The following is a 19,603-nucleotide window of genomic DNA, read 5'->3' on the forward strand; positions in this document are numbered from 1 at the left end:
CAGCACTAGAATTATTTGTAGTGTAGACAGAACTAAAGGGAATAATCCCATTTACTGACATACCATTTGAGCAATTACTTAAGACCTTCTGTAATATTCATTGCTCTACTATGAGGTACTACTGGGGAGAAGGGAGAGAATGTCACTGTTGGGAAATTGTTCTCCTTAGAGTGCCATGCAGCTCTTAAAACAGGAGAAAAGCTTGTCTTCAAACACCAGGGTTGTCTTAAATTTGGGGGGGGGGGGGGGGGGGGTGCTGGTGGTGGTGGTGGAAATCACCCTTCCTTTAAATGATAATCAGGGCAACCTACTTCTCTCTTGACCACATATCAAGTCTACTTTCTTATCTGTGCTAGACATTTTAGGGCAATCTTGCTTGAATTTTAAATACTCTCCACCAATCGAATCCTGCTAATTTACATTTTACAGAAGTAATCTAAAAATATAAATCTGAAGTCTATGACATTTGACTGTATAGTAGTCTGTAGGATTATTTACTGTTGGGGGGGGAATGTTTCTTCTTACACAATGTGTCTGGACAGAAAGCTAAGAACAACACCTATGCCTAACAACTGAAGGCTTGCTTTGTAGTGTAACTATTTGGCCAAGAATAAGATAATTTGCTCTTATCTGCCAAAATCCATAACTCATCCACCTTTTTAAATACAGACTTACTCTGTAGCTGCCAGATAACTTACTTACATGATGTCTTGAAAACAACAGAAAGCTTAGAGACAAGTTACAGGTCTAATAATTCCATTCTGGTAAATCAGAGCACTCTCCGAAGACCTGACTTTCTCCCTCCCCTACTGTGAATATCTGATGCAAAATTGTTCTCTTTACTTCAATGCTTGTGTCAATAACCAGCCACCTGTTCCCACTGGCAACAGCAACTGATTTGCGGCCCCATTAGAATCTTCAAACCTTGCCAAACTGACACTTGTTTCTTGCCAAGAAATAAATAGCAGATGTTAGTTTCACAATCTTACAGATAATGTGAAGGCCTGTCATGATCTTTAGCAAATATATGTTCAAATGTAAAAATCTTCCAGCAGCTTTTGATCCAAGTTATCTACCCCCAATTTTCGGTATTATCCATATTTGCAACCTATTATTTGCCTTCAATCCTATAATACAAGCCTTTCCAGGTTTTTGCCATTTCTGTTTTATAAACATTTTTACATCATGCCACATCAGTAGCTCTTGGAAATTCAGGGTTTCATTGATAGTGACATAATGAATCGTGCGAAATCTTTTCAGTAATTTTTAAGCCCTAGTTACTGGGATTCTCCCCACGTAATGCTAACCAAGCTCAGAGTCCATTAACAATCTGCTTTTTATTTCCTCAGACTTTCACGGGATGCCATCCTTCCTTTGGCAACACTGTGAAGGTGGCACTCCCCAGTCATACATGTACGAAAGCCTGAGCTTAACCTCCTCCTTACAGAGCTTTCCTTCTTTAGCCAGGGTCTGGTGCTTTTCCAGCATGTCCTCAATGCTTTGCTTATGTGTTACTATGTACTTATTGTTGCAACCCCGTGACTTATATTCAGTGTCAAAACGAGGGTCGTGCACTCTCTTCACATCAATGGGAGCCAGCCAAACCCCCAGGGAGACATCTTCGCTCTGCCACATGTTCAGGTAGTCTCTGCTGAGACGCAAATAGTGCACCAGGTCTGCAGAAAGCACGTAACCACCACCCAGGGCATATGGTAGATAGTAGTCACAGAGCACCCAGGCGCTCTCTTTCCACTTGCCACCAGATTTCACTCGACCCCGGCCAGAAAAGAAGCCCCAGTAGAGGCGACGTGGCTCCTTGGCTCTCAGCTCTTCTACAAGTACATCCAAGCGTACAAAGGTATCATCGTCGGCCTTCAGGGCAAACTGGAAGTCAAGGTGCAGATCCAGCCAGACGTACATGGCCAGGACTTTAGCAGTCAGGTTCTCATAGGAATCACGCAGCTCTGGTAGAAGAAGAAGGTCCCTGTGACGGCTTTGCTCTAGCTCCAGGCTACGAAGCTCCTCAGCCCCGAGCCCACTGGTGCCAATGACAAAGCGGCTCCAGACATCGTCATGAGGAGGGCGGCCGGCCACCGAGAGCCACGTGCTGCGGATGATGCTGCGGCGCTCGGAGTACTTGGGCCCGCTGGTGATGAGCACAGCCAGGAACGCCGTCTCCTGAGGGGATGGCGGCGGTGGCGGCGGGGCTGCGGGCGGCTGTGCCCCCCTAGCCCCCCGAGGCAGCGGAGGCTGGTTGTGGGGGAGCCCCCGGGGGGCTGGCAGTGGCCGCAGCCCCTCGGAGGTGCACTTGGCCAGGTAGAGCAGGACCACGGCGAAGAGCGAGAGGCCGCCCAGGCCCAGGGCCGTCTTGTGGCGGCACAGCAGGCGCAGCAGCTTCATGGCGGTGGGGCGAGCGGACCCCGGCTGCAGCCCTCCTCCGTCCCCGTCTCTTGTCAGAGAGAGGACAGCCTTCCTCCGGGAACCCTCACCGCGCTTTGCCTGCCCTCGGAGGTGGCTTCATGGCTCCTTTCTGCCTCTCATTTTTTTCTTCTTCCCCTTCTCCTCCGGGAAGGAGCTGCCCCAGCCCTGCCTACCTGCTGAGTCCCCGGTGTGGGCAGCACCCTCCGCTCCGCTCCGCTCGCCGCCTGCCGTGTGGAGGCCGGAGCGGGAGGCGGAGCCGCGCCTACGCCGCCTCACGGCGCCCGGAGGCCGCCATCTTGCGAGCGCCATCTTCCTGCGGCCGCCATCTTGCAGCAGGGCAGGTGAGGCCGGGGCGCCGCCATTTTGGGTGCGGGCACGGAGCGCCAGGAGGTGCTGAGGTGGTCAGGGCCGGGTCAGGCGTCGCCGGAAAATCCGTACAAAAGGCATTGTTTTAACGGTTCCTGAACAAAAGGTGAACGACGAGCACAAAGTTAGGGGTGTTACTGTGGCTAGGATAAAGGAGCTGGCAGGGAATTAGCAAAAAAAAAAAATTCGTTCACGCTTGGAGGGGAAAATCTACTATTATTAATTACTAATTATAAATTAAGGGAAAGAAAAGTGAAGGAGGAACTATGCTCGCTGCCCCACGCTAACGTTCAGCAGCGGGGGGGGGCTTAGCCCTGAGGGGGAATGGCGGCTGGGAGGCTTGCGGGGGGGGGGGGGGGCGCTCCTCCTGCCCTACTCCAAGATGGCCGCTCCCCCTTCGCCACGCACGCCCTGCGTTTGACGCACTTCCGCCGAGGCGCTCGTCCGGCCCGGTCGCTTCTGTCCGCCCGGGGCCGCGGGGTGGGAGCGGGCCCGGGGGGGCCGCAGGGAGCCGGGGGCGCCCTGAGGAGCCGGGCCGGGGCCGGAGGGAGCCGGGCCGGGCATGAGGAGCCGCCGCAACCCGCACAGGTACCGGGGCTGTGGGCTGGGCCCCGGCGGACGGGGGTGGTGAGGCCGCCGGTGGCCTCCCTGCATCTCCCCGCTCCACCTCAGTCGTGAGGGGGCCTTGTGGGGTGGGTGGGTGGTCGGCGTCCTCCTTTCCCACAGCTCTGTGGGGGTTTTGTGCTCCCAAACGCCGTGCCGGGGTTCTTCTCCCTTCCCCTGAGGCCTGGGAGCTCGGAGGTGGCGGAGGTTTTCACCCAGCAGCAAGCAGGTCGTGAAAAGGTGCCCCGGGTGGTGCTTTTCCGGCTGCTCTGCGTTCCCAGCTACCCTTAGAATCATAAAATCATTCAGGCTGGAAAAGATCTCCATAGTCTTCACGCAGTGGAGCTTGTCATCCCCTCGGTCATTTCTTCCCCAAAACGCCTTGATGATGTTCGCCTTTCTAAAGGTTTGGTGTGCTGCTGTGCCTGTTTCTGCCGTTTGACAGTGTTAGGGGTGTTGCCACGGCCAGGCTGTGGCTGCCCACACAGACAGGTGGGTGGTTCACGCTCTGAGCTGGCCCCTTGCTGAGTGCTTGGGTTTTAGGCCTCCGGTCACCGCCACCTGCTGTAACACCCGAAAATGGTTTTCAGAGCAGAGCTAGGCTGTGTACAGGATGTTACCCTCTAAAGTCTTCTGATAGAGGTTAAAGTTGTGCAGAGTAAAAAATGACAAGCTCAATTTCTTGTTCTGTACATTTTATTTAACAGGGGTCTTTATTCTTTCGCTGCAAATACCCGTGTTTATGTACATTCATTTGAATTTTAGGAGACTTAGTGACGTAATGTTCTGCAGTTTTGAATTTGCTTATGCTTTTCCCTTCTTGTTTTTAGGTCATTTAATCCATACACGGTAATTTAATTGGCCGATATCTGGAGGAAAAAAGGAAAAAATGGTGTCAAGACAGGCCTTCCTCTGCAGTTTGGGATCTGTGTATTTGTCCCTTCTGTTTGTATTTCTTCTAATGGATGTTTATGCAAGGCCTGCAAATAACTCAGCCCTCAAAGAAAAGGCAGCTGACAGTAAAGATGAGAATGAGATCTTGCCCCCAGATCACTTGAATGGGGTCAAAATGGAGATGGATGGACATCTTAACAAAGAATTTCATCAGGAAGTTTTTCTGGGAAAAGAGATGGAAGAGTTTGAGGAAGATTCAGAACCCAGAAAAAATAGGAAGAAGCTCATGGCCATCTTTTCAAAGTAAGTTGCGTACACTGCCAAGAGAAGTGCAGCCTTTTTTCTGATCTTCAGAGTAAAATTAATAAATTTTTATTTAATATTAAAAAAAAAAAAATTGTCATGGGGGAAGCATCGTTCTGTGAGCCGTGTGCTTGCCTTCTTAAGGTTGTAACGTACTTGTACCAAATGTTTTTAGAAGCAAGAACATGTTGAGAGTCAGAATCAGTATTCGGGATTGGTGCCGTCATCTAGTAAAACTTACGACAAAGCATGTTGTTTCTGTGTGACAATGCCTATGTAGCTTATTAGGGTCAGAAAAGGTAACATTACTTTTTCATAGTGTGTTGGGTTTACGTGGCAAGGTTTTTGGTAGCGGGGGGATGCAGGGGTGGTCTCTGTGGGCAGCTGCTGGGCTCTGCTCCGTGTCAGAGAGGAGCTGGCTCCAAAAGGGACCCGCTGCTGGCCAGAGACGAGCCATGAGCAACTGTTGTGCCTCTGGGAGAGCAGATTTAAGAAGGGGGGGGGGGAAAAAACTGCTGCGCAACAACTGCTGGGAGAGCAAGGAGTGAGAACCAGCCCTCCAGCCCCCAAGGTGAGTGCAGCAGGAGGCAGGAGGTGCTCCAGGCTCACAGCAGCAGTTCCCCTGCGGCCTGTGGATGGAGAGGCCCCTGGTGGAGCAGGCTGTCCCCCTGCAGCCCATGGGTCCCACATGGAGCAGATCTCCACGCTGCAGCCCGTGGAGGAGCCCCCGGTGGAGCAGGTGGATGTGGCCTGGAGGAGGCTGCGGCCCATGGAGAGCCCCCGCAGGAGCAGTTTGGGAAGGATGGCATCCCGTGGGAGCGACCCCACGTGTCCTTATCTCAACCTGTGAGCCTTTTTTTTTTTTTTTCCAGCATACTTTCTTCTTACCCTCTAATTTTGAGAGGGGGAGGGAGAGAGCAGTTCTGGTGAAGTTCAGCTGCCCAACAGGGTGAAACCACAAACCACCACACCTAGGTTCCCATCTCAGTGAACCTGTGAACAGTGAAATCATGTTTGTAACTTAGATTAGAATTAGTAAGATAAGGTTTCCTTACTGGTAGGATGCTTACGCAGTTAATTGGAAAAGTAGGATTTTGTTCCATCAATAAGCTCTATTGCTTTGCTGTAAGTTTGGTTTCAGTTGCCGTTCTAAGTTTCTTTTTTCTCATTTGGGCTTATATTCCCTTTGGATTTTGTTTTTATTTCTCTTGTGGCTTCTGCAAATTACTGCAGAGGAGAAAACACTGAAAAAGATGCAGTAGGGAAGCCAGAAGGGGAAAAGAGACAGAGACAATGGCGTAAGATGGCGGTAAACAAACTAGTAATTGCTTTCTGTTCATAAAACTTTCTGCTGGATGCTAAGTGTTTAAAATGTGAGTGTCTGGAAATACGTGAAATTAAAAATAATTGTCTAACTGCATATATCAAGAATTCAGAAGTTGACATGAGAATAGAAAGGTTCAATATTTTTGTAGCATTTTTGAAAACTCGATATAGCTGTTTATTAGGTGTAAAAAATATTAACTTTTAGGCATTAAAACTTTTCCTTTTATAAAGCACTTGTGTTAGAAAAGGTTTGTGTCAGCTAATGCAATTTCAGTAGGTAATCAGTTGGAGGTCAGTAAACAATAAAAATGAAAACCACCGTGTACTTGTAGACACTAGATGGCAGAGTTGGCTTTATTTGCGTTTTTGCCATTGAGGATTAATTTTACTAGAACAGTTCAGATTACACTGGTGCTGTTACTGGTGGTGTGGGGATGTGCGTATATGTGAGATGAAGTGAGAAGGCTTAGCAAAGCTTTCTTTTTTGCTAACTTTTCATTAGCGGGGAAAAAAATACCAGTAATAACACTGTTTTTTTTTTTTCTGATGTTCTCCTGAGTGAAGACAGCTAAAGCCAACAGGACAACCCGAGTGCCTTTTACATTTAGAGTACTATTACTTACTGCGTTGATAATCAGACCACTGACTTTATTGGTACGATGCACAAATAGCTCTTACTTGGGGCTGGAAGAACAAGTGGCATTTTATAATTCTGTTTCAGTTCCTGTAGTCACTCTTTACTGGCGTTAATTGTCTACCAAAGCTGTTTGTTGCAAGTTAATCCATTGAAATGTAAATATGAAGATTGTGGTGAGGAGATTACATTTTCTTTATTGCCGTATATGTGTTCAGTGGAAACGTTTATTTGGTGGTTAGTATATCTCGTTCACAATCGCGAACTCTGTTCGTTTCTGCTTGTTTGTTATGAAAGAGGTTGTTTTAGGCAGCTTAAAGCAGTTGGATTAGAGATCAACTTCAGTCAGATATTTAAAATTACATTCTATTAGGTGATCACATTAGAAATGCCTAAATGCATTCTGAGGAACTTGGTTGTTTCCTAGACATTCTCTTAAAGGCTGAGTGAAGAGAGAAATACTACGAGCTTCTGAGAAAAGCTAGTATCTCACAGGTGTCCAGATGCTGCGGAAGTATTTTCTTTCAAGGCATAAAGAAAGCCTGCGCCGTTTTTTGTTAATGAAAGCAGAGGTTCTGTGGTGTGTCAGGATGCTATAAAGTACTCAGTTCAAAGCATAAACTCTTGTCTAAGGGGTTAGTGAAAATAAAGGTGAAACGTGGAAGAAAAGCTTCCTGAATGATGTTTTTCTAGTTCTTACATGTGACTGAAAGAGCAAGTGGCGTTTCAGAATTCTGTATTTCAGTTTCTTTCGTTGCCCTTTACTGGCCTTGCTTGTCTGCCAAAGTGGTTTCGTACAAGTCAGTCCATATTTCCACTTCATCCTGTGAAACTGGGGCATGGTGCAGAAATCCTGAGCACATCTTGTTAGTCTTAGCCAAGGGGAAGTGGTCAGGTACCTTTGGGCAAAGCAGATCTATGAGAAGGTCTTAAGTGACATGCTTCTCTTTCATCCATATCCAAACTGGAATTTTTAAAAAAGTGGGGGAGCTGAAGTCTGCAGTTAAATTAGCTGTGGGTCTATAGATGATTCTCTTGCAGTGTGCTGTAGTTTGGCGTGTGTAGGTGGGTGTTGATGGGAGGGAAGGAGGAGGAAGGATGTTGAAAGCAATTGACTGTACTTATGGTGATGTTGATTTCACTAAATCGATGGCATTGGGTACTAGAATTCAGTTTTGGTGAGGTTTTAAGGGAAAGTTGTCTGGTAAATTGAGTCACGTCTCTTCTGTACTAAGTACATCAATTCAAACTGATAGATTCATCAGTTTTGTTCAGTAATGTGACGTATGTGGCTTTCTGTCAGGATGTCTGTGGTGATTGAGTTCCCTTTGTGAGTTTGAAAGTTGAGTACCCTTCTAGGATTTGCATTTTGCTGATGTTTTCAGTGACTTACAGGCAGCCCCTAGTTGTGGTTTAAAAACGAAAATCTTTGTCTTAGCCAAGTGCCTTAGTGTGAATTTGTCAGGTCAGAGCCTTAGCTACGTGTTCTGTCAACTATTACCATGCACAGATACTTTCTAATTTCTTTTTCCTCATTTAAAATTAATGGATTTCTCCTGTGCTAAAGCAAAACTCCTTCTGAAACCCACAATGCCTCTAAGTATAGCTCTCTTTGAAATTTACAGCTGTGACCTTTTGCTTGTGTTCAGACCGCACGTACAGAATGGTTTTGGCAAGATCCATATCCCTCTTCCCCATGCCCCCTTTCTTAGTTTCAGGTTTGTCTCAGCTTAACAGAGTTCTCATTTCTACTGGTCTGCCTCCTGTCCGTGACGGGAAGATGGTGCTAATGCCGGCCGATGTTGGACAAGAAGCAGGTAGAATAAAAAAAAAAAAGCGGAGAAGGGATGTTTTAAGCTTTGTTTTGGAATCTCCAGGTTAGATCTTGGGTTTATGTTGCTCAGTTAAGAGAGAGTAACATGGGTACCTTGATTTGTATTTTCCTAATGTGTACATTCAAAAATGCATCTGATAACTTCTGTGTATCTCTTATGATTTAAGTAATGCCTTGCTTTGAATTCTGGTTAAAAAATATTTTTTGTATCTGCTTTTCTTTACTTGGATGAATCAGAAGCCAGCTCTAACTTTGTAAGTACTTGGTGATCAAGGAAATCTTTTATCTGTAGTCCTTTAGGTAAGAACACTGCCACCTTACAGCCACACACACACACAATACATCAAGCAACATTGCAGTGTTGTCATTTAGGTACCTGAAAACATGAATCTGAAAATCCGAGTGGCCAGCTGTTTATTGATAATACTTTCAGACCTTTTGAAAGATGGCCACAGAAGTCTGATTTTTAATGGCTTGTGGCTGAGAAACAGGGCTGAAATGTTTAAAAGCTGTTCTTCCAAGCTTAACATCTATCTTCAATGCAGCCATTACTACAGGGCTTTTGTTAAGGAAAGTTTTTACAATTATCCTATCAAATGGAATATTCACAATACCTTAAAGTAAGAAACAAGTTAATGTTTAGTCTGTGAATAGATAATAAAAAAGCTTGAATAGTCACAGATGTGTTAACGTTGAATTTAGTATTATTAGAATCTGTTATGTCTGATACACATATTACTGAAATATATTAATATTAATGGTCGTTATCACATTGCATAAACTGTTTGGGCTGTAGTTTATCTGTAATTTTCCTTGGGAAGAGGCAGATGAACAGTAAGGTAAGTTTCTCTGTAGTCTTTGTTTCTGAGTTCAAAGTTGTGCTAACAGTAGCCCCTGCTGTATAGAAACTTCTTCTGTCAAGTCAGGAAATAGTATGCTATAGACCTAAGTTTCTACAAATTAGAGGTGGCACGCTCTAGCTGAAAACTTGATAATGCTTCTTGTAGAAGAAGTACAACCAATATTATAATTTTTTTTTTGGAGCTGGTGTATCATGATGTTTTGAGAAATTGTCGCAAAACTTCTCAACACAGATTACTGAGGAAGATTTGAGCAAAGTTGTCATCTGTGCTGATGATCTTGCTTGGATTCAGATTGTTTTAACTTAAATTATCTCTTGCCAGTTCTTGTTCTTTGGTAATTTCTTAAAGACTCCATAAGAACATACTAATATTCACGAATATGTTTAGAGTGCTCAGGCACGTCTGCCTCAGAGAAGTGGTTCCCCATCAGCTTGTTATCAGATTGGTTCTCCATGAATTGCAGGCATTAGGTTTGGCAACGCAATTATCTAAGCTCTTCATTATTAGTGGAAATGTTTTCAGTAGCCTGTTCTGAGTGAGATGGTTACCTAAGGAAACATGGACAGTCTTTTTTTCTTTTTTTATTCCCTTAGATGTAAGCTTGCTAGAGGACCATATCTTATGTTTTACACACCTGTAAATGCTCCTCTCAAAAGCGGCAGTGCTGTTTATGGACACTGAATGGATTTTATCTCACCTTATATAAGGGATGCCTGTTTGCTCATGAAAATCTGAGTCACTGGAGACTTCTTGTGAACTATGGTAGCAGAACAAAGGTGTATCTTCATGAATTAGAAGAGCAATGAATGGGATGTTTGTTACCTTCTTAGTTACAATGCGATTTAAATGGAAAGTACAGTTTGGAAGTAGTCAGTTTGATAGCTTTAATCTAAAGAAATTAGAATGTAAAATGTTGAGGGGGGAAAAAGGCTTTGTTTTCTCCGTTTTGATAGTACCTACTGCATTTCAAAACCCCCATCAATTTACCTGGTAAGTGCAAGGTGGTGCAAGTGGAATGTGACCGTTTTACTGGTCTTGCTATTGTTTACTGAAAAGTTGCTAACGCTGAGTCAGTGCACATATATATGTAGAAAGATGTGGTTACAGTATTTAAAAACACCAACACTGCACTTAATAGTTCTATGTTTCATATGATCAAACGCTAGAGTTATTTGTCTTCAGCTTTTAACATTTAGATGACATTTACATGCAAATCACACTTAATAACTTGACTTTCAATGATAACACTTCAGTAGTGCTAAGACTGATTCAAACAAAGTCAAGTTGTTTTTTTAAATTGAACAAGAGTGCTTGTGGTGTGTTTTAAATATAATCTTGCCTATTACATGTTACTAATGTCTTTTCATTTTTAAATATTATATCTTTAATAAATACTTTATATGCTAAAAACCTTTAGAGTGGCAGGTTATTACTATTTTTTTGTTACTTGTATTTGTTCAATTGTAACTTTTTTATTCTTTTTAATGAAGTAAGCATTAATGGAATTGTTTGTTTGGCAGTCTGTCTTGATAAAGCAGTATTGGTAGTGCATGAACGAGAACAGTGGAGATTGGACATCTACTGACAATTTAGCCAGTGAGGCAGAAAAAGTATACAAGTGTTTCCCAACAAGTCTGTAAGTGTTGTTCAAAAGCACTGTGTGCAGGCATATATTTTCACAAAACATAGTGAGCCTAATAACTGTAAAAATAATGGGAACAACTAAATGTGCTCTTTTAAGAATTAAAATCTATCACCTGTAGTGTATTACCAGAGATCAAGGGATCGTAGAGGAAGCTTGATTTCCGCTCCCCTCCCTTGCTTACAAGTAACAGAAAATATTAAATAGTTTGAAAGTCCTCGCACTGAGGATATTCACCTTATATTTTCATTGTTTTTGATGCTTGCAACAATTGTGATGTGAGCAAGGCACACACGGAGGCAGCTTGTCAGTAAACATCAGAGATCTTAGAAAATCAAGGGAAAAAGGACCTGGAAAGGTAAATTGAGAGGGACTTACTGGTTTGGGAGAATGATAGGGAAGAAATTCTTCCAAGTAGTGACAGTCTGCAGCAGCTGGCCATTGACAATTCTGAACCATAAGGAAGTGAGCTAGTATGGAATGAGCAACGTCTTTGTAGTTTTCTCTACTTTAAAAACGTGTTCAGAAATAGAATATCAAAATGAGTTAACTTACAGCAAAGTGAAGTAGGGCTGAATGTTTTTGAACTAGGTAGTTACCTCGATGTTCCAGATTTGACAAAGATGGGTGTGAAAAACAAGGAAACTTTCTACCATGCATGCTTAAGTCCAGAGTGTATACAGTCATCTGTGTTTAATTATGAAACCATTTGTTAACTTGCTGCTTGTTTAATGTTCAAAGAATCTACAAGTTCTCAGACATGGTTATAAATATACTACTTTTTATAGCAACCTAGGTTTGTTATTGTTGAATGATTGGTTTACAATCTACAAATACTCCCCCAAATCAAACAACAACAAAAAAAAACCCTTGTCTACTATTCCTCCATAGGGTGGATATAAATAATGATAAAAAGATAGGTGCTAAAGAGATGCAGCGCTGGATCATGGAAAAGACGGATGAACACTTCCAGGAAGCTGTGGAGGAGAATAAAATGCATTTCCGAGCTGTGGACCCTGATGGTGATGGTAAGATAGAATGTTTCCTCCATCTCCTGATGACATTCGAAGTCAGCTGCTAGCTGGCAAACTGACAGACTGCTCGTTTGACGTGCTGTGCTAAAATCCTAGTTGCTTTGGACTGCATGTGATCCTTTGCCTTTCAAGAGTTTTGATCCATACAGAAGACGACAGAGCAAAGAAGTAATGTATTTGTCGACACTCTAGTTCTCTGACTGCTATCTTATTTCTCTTGAATTCATAGGAAATCCTAATTGGCTCCCTCAGGGATGAGGTGAGGATCGTGACATAAATAGGTTATTTTCACAAGGCTTATCTGCTGTAAGGAAACATGAAAGTGAATTGGGTGATAGCTGTCATGTTGCCATTCATAAAGCTTAGTGTAGTGGTTATAGTGCCAAACCAAAAGATTTTAGCACGTGCCATTTTAAGAAATGAGACCAAAAGTTCACCATTTAACTATATAATGTCATGTCTGAGATACAGTTCTCTCTTACAGGCCATGTGTCCTGGGATGAATATAAAATCAAATTCTTGGCAAGTAAGGGATTTAATGAAAAAGAGATAGCAGAGAAGATCAGAAACAATGAAGAGCTGAAAATAGATGAAGAAAGTAAGTGGAGACTGTTGGTGAATGTATGTTTTTCTTCTACTCTCCTAAATCCTGAATATTAACTGTTCTTAATGTGAGATGAATGTTTTAGCTGCTCTGCTGCCTCTGTGCAAACATAAAATGTGTAAGTCATAAGACAGAAATACTCCAGTTCATTTTTAGTTCTGCACTTCCAACACGCTGGATAGAGGTATTTATACTAAAAATCTTTGTTCCTTTTTTGTTACTCTGTTTGAATAGTTACTCGTGTTTAATGCTCTGCTAAAATGTGTTAACCTGTGTTATCTGTGGACCATTCTCTTGTTAACTGGGGTACCAGGTCCCCCATTGCTCCAAATGAAAGGAAGCTGGGCGTACTTGACTTCTGAAATTGAGGAGGGGCATGTGTACTATCAAACTGTGTTGTGGTTAAATAGGTGTGTGCTCAGGCACTGCGAAGAATGCTAGAAAATAGCAGAAGGTTGCCTAACAATTGTTTTGTGTTTCATTTAAGTTCTCTATTGAGAGATTCTTTAGGTTAGTGAGATTAATCATTTCTTCCTTATTACTTTTGAAACTTTCATTTAAATTTGACTTGTTATAAACATGGTAACGCTTAACAGAGTAACCTTCCCCCCCACTACCCATATAAATGCATTTACTGTTAAGTAAAACATGAAGCCTTAGCCTTTCCTTGCAGGAATTAGTCATTTAAAAATGGGTTATGTTATATTTTCCATTTATCAAAAAGCAACTAAAATGCAAATGGGCCTTTTGAATTTTATGGCGGGGAAAACACCTGTGCAGCATGTTCTATGGCAGTGTGGTTAACTACAGTTTACAGGAATGCTCATCAGATAAAAGATTTGCTGAATAAGGAAAGCGTGTGCATAACTTCTCTACCTAGGTAACAAGCCGCCTTGTTTGGGAAAACCAAATTAGTTATCTACCGCTTCCTGAGGATGATAGGCAAAACTTATTTTCATATGCCAGTGTTGTGTAAAAGCTTTTTGGTTTTTGTTTAATTGTCTGCATAATAGAATAATAGAAGCAGATGATGATCTCTAGCATGCTACAGTTTGGAAGCCAAGTCAAAACTGGGGACACAACTTTATATTTACTTTATTTATATTTACTTTATATTTACTTTAGGCAGATAACTAGTTTTGAACTGATGACTGATATTTGAGTTTTGTTTAGGTCTAAAAAGGAAGGCAGGAAAAGGGAGGCTGTCTGTTTTATAATATTTGGAGTTGGCTACACCATGATTTGATTATTCTGTTCTAACTGGTGTTTTAAATAATTCAAACTTAACATTCACAAATGTACCTTCAGATTCATATTAAGACTCCAAAGGATTTCTGTATTCTTCACCAAAAAAAAAAACATTCAACGAAGACTTAAATCTTAATTGCAGCTATAATGTCAAAAATGCAGATACTACCATTGCTGCTGCTTTTTCTTATAACTCATGCAACCAAAAGCATGCTGGAGTTCAAGACGCTTTATTGTGCAATGACTGTAGTCTTTCAGAGCGTTTTTAAAACTTGTGAAATGCAAGTGCTTCATATTCATGTTTGTTAGTATATTTTGCAGATAGGGTGTGCCACAGACTGTATTTTTCTTCCAGTTTGTCATTTAGAAAATGCCTACACCAGAAAGAGAATGCTCTGTACAGGTATTTTTTTCCTGTTTGGTTATGTTCAGGACCACTGGTTGCATGTCCTGTTCATGCTGTGTGTAGCAGGGTGGTTTTTCAACAAGTCAGTGGCATAGTTTTAGCGGAAACTCGTCTTCAAATTATGATTCTCGGTTGAGCTTAGGAAAAACTCACTTAGAAAGTGCTTGTTGACATGATGTAAGATGAAATAGGTGGAAATGTAAAGTGATTTCTGCTGTTGATGTCTGTTCGTACTTGCATTTTTTTTTTTTGTAGCAAAAAAATATTTCTCTTTATTATAGTAACAATTAAAGCATGTATGGTTTAGGTCTGAAATCTGATTGCATTTTGATACAGAATAGACAAGGTAACTAAAAGGAGTAATAAGTACTCATATCCTGAAGTGACTGGAAACTAAAATACATTTCTTGGTGCTTACTTAACATTTCCAAACTTTCTTTTGTAGCACTGCCTTCTTATGTGTCTCATAGTTGTAAGCAGTCAAATTTTTAGGCTGAAATACTGGATGCTGTTTCTGAGTCAAAGGATATAGGTTTTCTGGGTAGGAGATTCTTTTGGATTCTGAACCTTTGACAGGGTAAAAGAAAAAGGGGGAGCAGGGCAGTGCAGAAGTCTTATAGTGTTCCTTGTCACTTCCTACATTGAAATTTTGATTCAGGTGTAGCTAAGTATTTTCATCTCCTAATTTCAGCTCAGTGGTTTGGTTAAAGGATCTTTCCTAGTGTTGCAGCACTAACTTGTCCAAACTAGTTATGTTTTGTCTCCCTTTAGCATCCTCTTTCCCTAGAAGTTCAACTGTATAATAACTGGTTCATAGGTCATCCTTGTTTAAACAATTGAGTAATAGGGGAAGGTGTATTTTAAAAACTGTCTACCTTAAACATAACGGTTTTAATCGTAAATTTCTAGCACAGGAAGTTTTAGATAACCTGAAGGATCGATGGTACCAAGCTGACAACCCACCTCCTGATATGTTGTTGAATGAGGAGGAGTTCTTGTCCTTTCTTCACCCAGAGCACAGTAGGGGAATGCTGAAGTTCATGGTCAAAGAAATCATCCGAGATTTGGGTATGCCATTTTAAAAGATGTTTTCTTCAGAGTTGTTTACTTGCAAACTGTTTCTTGTTGGGTAGATGTTAGATAATTGGACTGCCGTGGCTCAGTCTGAAATTTTGGCACGTTTTGTTTGCTCTGTTTTACACATTCTAATATGACATGTTAAGAAAAACATGCTGTTAGCACAAATATTGGTATATCCATGGAGTTGCCTGTGCATTGAGACTAAATTCAGTCTCTGCTTGTTAAAGAACAGCACAGCACTATATGTTAGGAGGGTATTCTGAGTACTTCTTACAGAGCTGATCAGCTGCCACTGGTTCACACTCAAGTGCTACTGCATCATAGGGTCTCTGTAGCAATAGTAAAAAAAAAAAAAAAGGGTTTGAATATTAAAATACTCCAAAATATATCAATGTGAATGTTTAATGAGGTATTAATTACTTTGTACTTCTGCAGTGTAGCAACCATGTAAGAATTGACATACACTTAAGAAAACGGAAATAGTTGAGGTTTCTAAGAGAAAAGTGTTTTTTAAAATTCATAAGTATTGTCAACAAATGTTTTTTTCTGTTGAGTGAATAGTTATGCATATTCAAACTGCTAGAACACCTCAAAAAAAAAAAAAACAGGGAACTTCAACTTTGCCAGTAGTTAGCTTAATAAATATGAAGAGTTTCCAGTGATGCTTAAGTGTTTTGTGCACAGACAAAACAATTCCAGTACACAGTCCTTTATGAATATTAATTTACTTGAATGCTGATATAAAGGGAGACTGCACACAGCTGTCAGAAACTCTGTTGCAGCAGACTTAGGGTGGAGGAAAAAAACCAACATCAATAAAATAAATAAATGTCCAGCATGTCAGCTGATATATCTTCCAGGCCCAGCAGAGTTCTTTGTTTTTTGTATATTGACAGGTATGGTTTTTAGCTTTCTAAACACCGAATGGGTACCATAACACAGTTTTCTCCTAACCAAGCTGTAAGTAGTAGCTGCTATTCTCTGCTGTAGTCAGGACTGTGGACTGTTGAAACCAGACCAGCTGTGCTAGTGACAACTCTGACGTGAAGGAATATCTCATTTTCATGGACATTAAGCAAATACTTTTCAGTTTCTATGTACTTCTGTTGTAGATCAAGATGGAGATAAGAAACTTACCCTTTCAGAGTTCATTTCATTGCCTGTTGGTACTGTAGAGAACCAGCAAGCTCAAGACATTGATGACGATTGGGTAAAAGACAGAAGGAAGGAATTTGAGGAGGTCATTGACGCAAACCATGATGGTATTGTCACAATGGAAGAGCTGGAGGTGAGTCTCCATCAAACAGTTCTAGTTTTTAAAATCAATAGGTGGTTTTTAAGTACAGGATTGAGACCGATTCAGAGAATATGAAGTCCAGAAATATTTGAATTAACAGTACAGGATGTGTGTACTGTTTTGGATTATAGTATTGTGCAACAGTGCTTGGAGTAGGATGTTGTACTACCCTTTCTCGGAGAAGGGGGAGTTTACCTAGTGTAGCTATTATTCATAGGTATGCATTTAGGGTTTTTTGTCACACAGACACTTGCATGGATATATAGTGCATGAAAGCAAGTCACAGATTTCATTAGGTGCACTAGTGAATGGGAGAATGAGTCATACTTCCACTTACAAAACAAGTAATTGGCGAACTGTATTCATTTAAAAAAATCAAACAGGCAAAGTGAACAAACCTTGGGGCCCCAGTAGCTTAGAAAATAGCAGAGAGCTCTATCTTTCAGAGTGTTTTTTGTAAGTTACATTTTAAAGTGTGGTTTCTAGATTGTGGCCTTTTTAGGCTTCTGTTTGCAGAAGGAAGGATTTAATGCTTAATTTTTGAGACTTCCAACCTGGGTGGTTTAAAATGGAACAAGAAAGTTCTCGATTGAACATCCTCCAAAAAGGTTATGTCCAGAAACAAGAAAATACAGGAGATACAGAAAGACACTGTGCTGATTTTAATTTTGAATTTATATTTCTTCACAAATTACCAGGGTTGATGATGGCTTTATTTTGTAACCAAAATGTCAAAAATGTTTGTGGGTACTGGCATGAACTGAGAAAATTTGTATTTGTTAGAATGGACAAGGAAGCGGTGAATGGAAAAATAGCCAGGAGGTGGATGTAAGCCTGAACCAAAGATGTGCTAACGCTTTTTTCTATGACTTACATTTGCTTTGGGGTGGCTTATGTTGTTCTCATAATTGTTGAAGTTTACATGGAGCCAGGGTGCATAGTCCTGGTGTGTGGAAACGTGTTCTTGGTTATTGAAAATGACTGATTTTCTTGTCCTAGGAATATATGGATCCTATGAATGAATACAATGCCCTAAATGAAGCGAAGCAAATGATAGCAGTAGCAGATGAAAATCAAAACCACCACTTAGAGCTGGAGGAGATCCTAAAATACAGTGAATACTTCACAGGCAGCAAACTTATGGACTATGCACGTAACGTCCATGAGGAGTTCTGACCCTGCTCGCTTTTCCAGAGTTCTGAAGCACTTTCCTGCTTTCAAAATAAAAATAAAGGAATAAAAACCAACACTCACAAACAGAAAATTTCCTTGCTGCTATCTGTGGTTATATGCGTACAGTGTGGTGTACTAGACTAAAAAAACTTCCGTCCATATAGAAGATCTACAGCTTTGCCTTCGGTATGTTTAAAAAGAAAAAAAGTCAAATAATGAGGCAGGTACTGGACTGTGTTGGTTCACCCTGTTTTGTACAGTTAATCCAGCTGAAGTTTCAGCTGCTTTTTGCTAATTGTATTTGGTGGAGGTATCTTAAATATTTAACTTTTCTTGTTGCCCTCATAGCTGCTGATCCATGGAAATCACAAGTAACACTGAAAGATGTTGGCTTTTGTAAAGGGGATTGCGGCTCAGATACGTGTGTTCTGGCCTCTTGAGGATATCCATACATAGACTGATTGGAAATACTTTTTGCTCAGCAAATTATACATTTGTATTTTGTTTATGGTCATATCCATTTCAGAATGTTTTAGTTACAGAAATCAGTAAATTGTATCAGGTTGCTGCTGCCTGGACTGTTCTTGCTGTGTGTGTTTTTTTTCCAGTCATGCTCAGTTCTTTTACTGTCCCACTGCTCTGTGTAGTCAATACACATTTAATGGTTTATGTAATCAGTATCAGTGGGTTCCTTGTTTTTTGTCGTTGTTTTTGTGTCTCAAAATCCAGTAAGAACTGAACTCCTACTTCGCTTAACGCTGCTATTAACTTGCTATATCCGATAAGTGCTGTTCTCTTACCTGTCTCCAGTAACTGTTACAGGTATTCAAGTCAGGAGAAAAAAGATGATAGCCATATTCCTGAGATTCCTAATTCAGCTGTGATAATTTGGCTAATCTTCCAGTTTTTTTCTTAAGGCATCTCAACCCAGCTGTGCGTTGTTGGGAATATAATACAAGTTCTCCTTCCGTCACTGAACGTTTTTTAAGAGCTGTGGGGAACTTATTTTAAATACTACAGAGAAACTCGTCCACATCTACTTTAAAAAGAAAGCTGGTGACAGGATTTGTAACTGCACTGTGAATGTGGGAGAACTTGAGATTGCTTAGGTCTTAAAAAAGGAAAAATAAAAGATCTCACAATGAGACAATGGGGAAGGTTTCTGTGTAGACTTCAGATGCTGCACGGAACAATGGGGTTCACCTAGGTGTATGATTCCTACTTAATTACAGTTTATTGTTGAAACTGGTATAGTTACTTGTTTCTGTGCAGATTTTCTTTCAAAAAATTCTTTATTGATGCTGAATGGTAAGGCTGGGGGAAATACAGGCTTCACTTTTTGAATTGCTTTTGTTAGAGCGACGTGCAGTCAGCATTTGAGAAGCTTTTTAATCAGTCTATTTTTGGGTAGTCTCTGAAAAAAGCATCTTGCAGCGCAAAGGTCATATCCACTGTCTAAATAGAAAACTTATTTTTCTCTAGTTCTATCTTTACTGTAAAAACCCCTCTTTCTGAGGGTTTGCCTGAAAAGTCCAAGATAGATGTTATATTCGATTAAATTTATTCTCTTAATATAATGTAAATATAAGCATGGCTGTCTTTCTGTTTCAGTATTCACTTTTTTTGTTGTTAAATGGCTTGTATCAGTCTTTCTGTATGCACATAAATAATTTTCGTTGTGCTTTGGAAATATTGCTGATTTTAGGTTTCTCAGTGAATGGGAAAAAATGGAACTCTTCAGAGGACAGACATCAAAATGTGATTTGAAAGAACTGTAAGAAACGGCTAAATTCAGGTGATAATCTTGTGTTGAAAGGAGTTTGGGGAGACTGATCTGGGAAGTTGGCCACATTGGCCAGTCCCCGCTGGCTTCCA

The 19,603-nt window shown here is 41.2% G+C and overlaps 2 protein-coding genes across 6 annotated transcripts in view; one reads left to right on the top strand and one right to left on the bottom strand.

Annotated features, from left to right (window-relative positions):
* SDF4 (stromal cell derived factor 4) overlaps positions 1 to 18,408 on the top strand; it is a 58,753-nt gene extending 40,345 nt beyond the window's left edge. For 2 of the 5 annotated variants that reach the window (XM_035557433.2, XM_035557430.1), the window contains 6 exons: positions 4,221 to 4,587; positions 11,778 to 11,914; positions 12,405 to 12,518; positions 15,088 to 15,246; positions 16,371 to 16,546; positions 17,555 to 18,408. In XM_035557433.2, the coding sequence (XP_035413326.1) occupies positions 4,280 to 4,587; positions 11,778 to 11,914; positions 12,405 to 12,518; positions 15,088 to 15,246; positions 16,371 to 16,546; positions 17,555 to 17,731 (1,071 nt within the window). In that variant the 5' untranslated portion in view covers positions 4,221 to 4,279 and the 3' untranslated portion in view covers positions 17,732 to 18,408. Of the gene's footprint in view, positions 1 to 2,613; positions 2,894 to 3,209; positions 3,376 to 4,220; positions 4,588 to 11,777; positions 11,915 to 12,404; positions 12,519 to 15,087; positions 15,247 to 16,370; positions 16,547 to 17,554 lie in introns of those variants that run through there. The other 3 variants (XM_035557432.2, XM_035557431.1, XM_035557429.2) reach the window with 3 other exon arrangements.
* Positions 1,319 to 2,400, bottom strand: B3GALT6 (beta-1,3-galactosyltransferase 6). Its single transcript, XM_050714863.1, has one exon. It carries the CDS (start codon positions 2,398 to 2,400, stop codon positions 1,354 to 1,356), a length of 1,047 nt encoding a protein of 348 aa, XP_050570820.1. The 3' UTR covers positions 1,319 to 1,353.
* Positions 18,409 to 19,603: the final 1,195 nt, after the last annotated feature.

The sequence above is a fragment of the Cygnus atratus genome, chromosome 21 (assembly GCF_013377495.2).
Source record: "Cygnus atratus isolate AKBS03 ecotype Queensland, Australia chromosome 21, CAtr_DNAZoo_HiC_assembly, whole genome shotgun sequence".
NCBI classification, from domain to species: domain Eukaryota; kingdom Metazoa; phylum Chordata; class Aves; order Anseriformes; family Anatidae; genus Cygnus; species Cygnus atratus.